The following is a 7271-nucleotide window of genomic DNA, read 5'->3' as shown; positions in this document are numbered from 1 at the left end:
TATTGAGTTTGTTAAAAGAACAGATTTTTTAGCTTTTTAAAAATATTTTTAAAACCCAAAAACAATTTGCAAAACATGATTTAAATAAAATATTTTAACATAAAATTATGTTATCTTATCTTATTCGGTTACATTTATTTATATTTCTAGAGTATTGTGGCAAAGCAACTTATTACGTTGTTTTCCATTTTCTATACAAAAAAAAACTGCGTTTAAAGCAAAGTTTTTCATTTTTTAATTTTTTTTTCAAAGTATTTCTATCCTATTCTATCAAATGCGATTAAAATAGTACGGCAGTACCCTTTCCAGTCTTTCCACCCTGAACTTACTGATAGAAACGCTATTTATTATAAGATTAGCAAATTGGATTTTTGTTTCCAATAGTTCTTTGCCTTACACTGCCGTATCGTGTGGCAACTTCCAAGCAGTTTCGAATTGTTCCACTGTTCCAGTATTATTTAATTTCTTGTTTCTTGTCTGCTCCATTCAATACATTCATATTCAATAACGAGGTAAAGACAGCGCCCAACTGTCTGTCAGTCATTAAACGTCACCTGTCAATATGAAAGACGTCATCCAGAGGTGAAGTGAGGGGTGAAGTGAAGGGTGAACCGTAAAAGTAAAAAGCAAAACAAAATGGTCGCGTGGTCCTAAAATTAATGGAGATTTTAAAATGCTTCATTATAAAAGTATTTCGTAATAATTACGCTTTTTAAGACAATGAGTGTTTATAATTTGTACTAATTAATTTACTTACGCGAACCATTGGCATTGATACCATTTAAAGCAGCTACTGTCCTAACTGACCAAGATTCTAATAAGTTTAGCATGGATTTTGCAAGAAAACAACTTGAAAAATACGGCTGGTCTGAAGGTAAATATGTTAGATTGAGGCAGTTTAGTGACCATAACTACTTTACAACTCGTGGGTGAAGGAATGTTGTATTTTGATAAAGATGTAAACTTGAGTTGCCTTGTTGTTTCTGTACAATATTTACCAACAAAACAGTAGATTCAGAATTGAGCAATACCTACATAAAAAGTTTGATGTCAAAATCTGCCTGATTCCTAGTGTTGTATTCTGCTATTATTGCTTAAGCAGCTAATATGGAATCTGATTACACCTTAAAAGCCTACCAAGCAAAATAATTATTTATGTAGCCTGAATTCTTAGGCCCTTTCAAATTTATGTTTAATTGAAAATCACCAATGTTTATGAGTAGTTCAAGAGAGTACAGAGTGGCCACTTTTAGTTGGTTTTACAGGAAATAGAGCAAAGGTGTTGCAAGCAGGATTTTTGAGATTAGTCTTATTGTCCCATCAGAATTAGTATGTCTTATTTGTTTTGGATATAGACTTTAGACAATAATTTTTGTTAGCTTAATTGAAAGCTGAGATATAGCAAAGAATCACATGGCACCTGGCCAATTTCCAAAAATTCTTTGTATGTAGGGGGATATCCCAAACAAATGATGACAGCCCAATTTTGATTGGACCAGCAGACTAAAAAATTAACATGAGTGTCTTAAAAACACTACTTTAAATTTTTGGAATGAGACTTGACAATGATATACATAAAGTATGGTGGCAAAATATAATTTAACATGTTGGTTAAAAAAAAAACATATTTTTTGCACCTGCCAAGTACCTACTTAATTATGAATACTTTGAGATTTATGAGCTAATGTTTTTAAAAATCTGTCATGAATGAATTTATCAAAAAACTATGTTAATGTCATTAAAATTACAGTCAAACCTGAATATTTTTTGCTATGAATGCTACTGTTAAAGCTATAATGAAAAAGTGTAAATTACTTAAATCATTCAAATTTTAGAATGACATGTTGTCAAACACTGTTCTCTCTTAGCTTCACATAAATAATAGTGCATCTTGCATGCATGCTAATTATCTGCAGCTTCTTGTATAAGCTGTTACTCAAAACTGTTAAATAAACTGATTATTACTTTGTTGAAATTGTAATAAACTTAATAACCACATCTGAAGACACACAAAAACTGGAAGTTTCCAAGCAATTTCTAGTATATTTTAGAAATTTTTTCTACATAGTTTTTACTAAACTTTTCAACCCGTTAGGTAAGGGTCTTGGAAGAAAGGAAGATGGAATCTCAACAGCAATTAAGCCAAAACTTAAGTTTGATAATGCTGGGGTAGGACATGATGCCAGCGAGCAGTTTACCAACAACTGGTGGGAAAGAGTCTTCAACTCAGCTGCATCAAATATTGATATTCAGGTAAGGTCAAAAAATCATACACCTGGTTTTGAAATAAACTATTATTTACTTTTAAAACCTCGCCATTTCTAAACAAAAGGGCAGATTTTCATGGGGTTGGACTTTCATTGAGCTTGATTTATTGGCTTTTGGCTGATGGGAAAAACCCTGAGTTGAATGCACCGCAACTGTACTATACAGGGTGCAAATGAAGTGCATGCAAAAGATTGAAATTTTTGAGTGGTCTCTAAATGATCAATATTTTTTTTTGGGTTTGTTTTAACATGAGGAAGTGTTGGTTATGTCAGTGTCTCTTTTTAAAAATAATATCAAAATATGCAATTTGATAAAATAAATGAAATTATAAAATTGAAAAATGAATGAAATTATTAGAGCTTTCGGCTCTTCGAAATATGCCGGCTGCGTCGCTAATGTTACACAAGTCCTGTATGTTTCTTAGCCAGGAGTGTTGCTTTCTTCCCGGGCCTCGACGTCCCTCTATTTTTCCCTGTAGAATCAATTTAGGAATGTAATGTTTGCCTGCTCTAAGGATATGGCCGAGGTAGGAAACTTTTCTTTCTTTAACGATGTTAAGTAGTTCTCGTTCGCAGCCTGCATTTCTTAGAATTTCTTCCGCTCAAGCCGTGACACCCGCTCTATAATTTTTCCGTCGACCATCAGAGCGGCATTGATTAGCGCTGGCGGCGTATTATCATGAGTTTGGTCTTGGTAGCGTTGATTTTAAGACCAAAACGTTAGCCCATGTCCTCTATCCTATCCATCATTTCTTGGAGATCCTCTAAAGTTGGTGCTAAAATTGCCGTATCGTCTGCATATCCTATATCCTTTGCATACATTGAAGGTATCTGTTGTTAGGTTTTTGTTAACTCTTATCTCCGCGATTTGGTTCCAATATAGTTCCTGTACGATTCTGATGTCCTTGGCGTCCATTTCTATCTCGAGTAGTCCATTTAGGAGGATACCGTGTTTAACGTTGTCAAAGGCTTTCTGATAATCTAGGAAGCATACAAAGACGTCTTGGCGTTGGTCATAACACTTGTGAATCAATAGTTTGATTGAAAACAAAGCCTCTCTCGTACCCAACCCCCTGATGAAGCCAAACTGTGTCTCTCCGCTCTTTTCTTCACACCTCGTATATATTCGACCTTGTATGACTCGAAGAAAAACTTTGAGAGCATGACTCATGAGGCTTATATAAGTCTGTAATCATTACAATCCTTTGAAGATGTCTTTTTGGGAATCAGCCAGTCAGTTGGAACTTTACCTGAATCGTATATTCGGTTGAACAAATATGTGAGATGTTTTGGGTCAAATATTTTAAGAACTTCTGCATGTACGTTGTCGTGACCGGGACTTTTTCGGTTTTTCATTGCTTTTGGAGCATGCTGAACTTCAGACTCAAGAATTTTCTGGCCCGACCATTCCAATTCCAATTCTACCCAATTAATAGTTTGTCTGGCTTTTCCGCCTCTTAAAAAAATTATAAATTTATAAAAGTAATGTTTACAGATCGTAAAAAAGTGGCTCAATAATGTAAAAGTTATTTTCTACAAACTCTCATTATAACAAAGTTACAGGGAGTTTTACAGGGAACCGTTAAAAATTCAAAATTTGCTAGTTACACAGAACCGATTGCAAATTTCGGTTTGCTGCATCGAATTCACCATGAAAAAATACAGCGGCAACACCTTTTTGATTGTTAAATTTCTTAAAGGTTTTGAGGAATTCTGATATAAAAACAAGCCAATTAGTTTACTTTGTACTGTGCCACAGATGTCACCAGCTATTGCACTGCACTACATCTATGTAGTTTTGCCTTGGTTATAAACAATATGAGTTGTAAAAATAAAATACAATTCCTGACGTATTTTTTTTAATTTTCGGAAAAAGTCAAAAGATCTTTGGAAACCGGGAATAAGTTTCACGTAACATTCTCTAGAACGTATCCGGTTTTAACAGATTCCGTAGGTCTTATGATTACAGAGATTTTTCAATACATATGAAACCATTTCAGTTGGTGTCCCAGATATATGACGTCATTTGACAGTTAAAATGACCACTTTATCATGTCTTGGCTGTCAAATTACGTCACTTTTGCTCAGAATGTAACGTAATATTACAATAAGCTAAGACAGGGGTGTTAATTTTAAATTTAAAGTGTAACCAAATAAAATTTAATCGCATGCATTTTATGCTTGAAAAAATAAAAACTTGTGACAACGTCGCTATAAATAGAAAAGTGTAGATAAACGTCTATTATTATCGAGATTATTATTCTTCCATAATTAACAACACATGCAAATTAAAGCTAAGGGACTGATATTTTAATATTCCATATTTTGCTCAGTAGCTATATTAGCCAATTTTTCATTATCAAATTTTCAGGTTAAAGGTTCAGATGTGAAAATGCACGTAAAAGACGTAGATGCCGTTGAAATATCAACGAAAAATTATTCCTTGAAAAATTTAAAAAAGAATACAACCTTAGAATATGGTTCCTTTATAAAGACTGCTAAGCTCACTGAAGCTGGTACAAAAAAATATGCGGTTCCTGTCTTGGAAACTGAGCGTCTTAAATCCTATCAAGGATTAACGGATGACGAGTTATTTGCTGCATGTGGTGGCCGAACTGCTCATAAAGGTAGTGGTTTTTGTAACTTAGTAGCCGTACAACTTTTACCAGTTTAACATTAATTTAGGTGCACGGCATGGCTTAAAACTATCAGGAAAATTGTCAAGGATTGAAAAGCAGGAAAAACTGCTTCTGAAAAAAATGAAAAAGGTGTCTATTTCAGACGACGCGAGCACTAAGGTTGAGAAGAAACTAAACAAACTCAAAAAACAAAAAGAGAACTGTGAAGAGAAATATTCACCTTTGGGTGAGACGGATGCAATCCCAGGTCCGTCTTCGTCGTTAAAAAAGAAAAACAAAAAAAGGAAAACGGTTTCATTCAACGAAACAGTTACTAAAATTTACACCGCTGATCTCGATACCAGTTTTGATAGCGAAGTGGGTTCACTGCGAGACGAAAGCTCCAACGACGCTAACAATAACAACAGCGGATCGGACGAAGGAATCGAACAAGACTTGGAAAACAATAACAATGACATCGAAGTAGACAATCACAGAGCGTTCGAGGAGGCTAGATTGAATTTCAGTGATTTATCCAAGGCCGAAAGGAAGAAATTGAAGAAAAAGCGCAAACTTGAAGGTAAATCCCAAACGGCGACGGGCATTTTTATTTCGAGCGTTGTGAAACCTCACTGTTCTCAAGACGAGGTCATGCAGGAAGATAATAAGGATTTACTAACCAAAAAACGCAAACACATTGAATTCGAAGACGGCACCGAGGACATGGAGTACAAACGCACTCCGACCGAAAGTCCGGAACGTCTAAAACGAAAAAAGAACAAAAAGAAGAAGAAGAAGCAGAGGAAAGAGGAGGCTAAAGTAATCAGTTCGATAGCAAAATCTCTTGAAGGTGTTTGTCGTATTTCAGAAAGCGAGTGAGTTTGTACATAAGTTGTTGAAGTTACAGATTTATTTGTTCGTTATTTTTGGAATGGTAGGATTTATGAGCGAGATTCCGCTGTTTGTCGAGTGTTGACAATTTAGTTTTTGGTAATTTTATTTTTGTATTCATAATTCAGTTTAATTTTATTGTCTTTCAGTTTCAGTTTGTCAGTGGTCAAGTAATGTTTAAAGTTAAGTAAGAGAGTTGTTTTTCTTTTGTATTAAAATTTTTAAGTGACAAGAGATTTGTTTTTCTATCATAAAAACTATTTTTGGTTATTAGAAGAGATACAAGCAGGTAGGTTAAATTGGTGAAAAATTACCTAATACAAAGGTCGAGAAATTAATGGCCAATGGGGGCTACTCTACGAAAATTCCGTTAGAGGTCGTATTTCTTATCTTGAAACGTCAACTTGCAATACACGCGTATTTTTAAAGTCAACATTAAGTTGTGATGAATGACGTCAGAGAATGGTTTTGTTGAAGTAGTGTTGAGATTGTGTTAGAACTGTTAAGCTGGTTGGCAACATTATTCTTGTTGACTTAAAAAACGGGATTTTGTGATCGATGACACTACTGACAGAACTGACATTTAAAGAACCTTTGCTGAGTATTTTAAGCCTTTTCTATTTTCCTTAATCAACAAACAATAACAAATGCCGGAAAGGTTAATACATATCCTCAAAAAACCTTACATTGTCATTGGTCAAAATTGACTTCCAACATGAAATCAACAAATCCATCAGCTCTGAGGCTTGGTGGAAAGTTGAGGCTATGTTGTTTTCATCACAGATTTATGTTGACTTAAAAGACAGTGACAGTTGGATCCACCATTAATTCATCAGCACTTTAAGAACACTTATTATAAAATTGTGGTGCTTGTGTTGGCAACAATACCTAAACTGTTGACTTTAAAAATACGCGTTACACGTTAATAAATGATCAAGCAGCAATGACAGTTGAAACCGCCAAAATTCCAATATGGCGGAAGTAGTGGTAAACAGTTTGTATTGTAGAAATTGAGTTTTTGAGGATTTGTACTGTTTAAAGTGAGGTTACTTGCCTAAGTTATTTTTGTTTTCTGCTTGTTCATAAGTTTTTCAAGCCATATTGTAACAGCAATTCAGGAAAAAATCCTAAAGTGTCGTGTTACATTATACACAGATAAATATGCGAGTTACATTTTAAGGCAGCCTGCATTTCGAAACAACAAGAACTACAACAAAAATAATTTTTAATGGTCTTGGTAATAACATATGGCCCATTTAACAGTTTGGCTTACCTAGCTTCAAGAATTTACAGATTTTCTTTTATTGGACAGTTTTTAAATTAGTTTGCTGTGTGTGTTATACTTTCCAGGACCAATGATCAATCAACTTGTTTAGGCTTCACTTGATATTGTGTATAAAACCCTCAATCGATACATATTTGGATCAGGAATGAAACTTTCTTTGATTTTTCCCTCGCAACTTGCAAATCAACTTCTACGTTTGTATGAAACGAA

At 34.3% G+C, this 7271-nt stretch overlaps 1 protein-coding gene across 1 annotated transcript; it reads left to right on the top strand.

The window, feature by feature from the left end:
• Positions 1–594: 594 nt before the first annotated feature.
• On the top strand, positions 595–6008 carry LOC145732272 (uncharacterized). Its single transcript, XM_081984419.1, has 4 exons — positions 595–874; positions 2096–2253; positions 4639–4894; positions 4953–6008. Exons 1-4 carry the CDS (start codon positions 829–831, stop codon positions 5762–5764), a joined length of 1272 nt encoding a protein of 423 aa, XP_081840545.1. The 5' UTR covers positions 595–828; the 3' UTR covers positions 5765–6008.
• Positions 6009–7271: the final 1263 nt, after the last annotated feature.

The sequence above is a fragment of the Ips typographus genome, linkage group LG1 (assembly GCF_016097725.1).
Source record: "Ips typographus isolate SLU linkage group LG1, UJ_Ityp_2.0, whole genome shotgun sequence".
NCBI lineage: Eukaryota > Metazoa > Arthropoda > Insecta > Coleoptera > Curculionidae > Ips > Ips typographus.
Note: the sequence above shows the minus strand (reverse complement) of the source record. Positions and strands in the feature narration are given on the sequence as shown.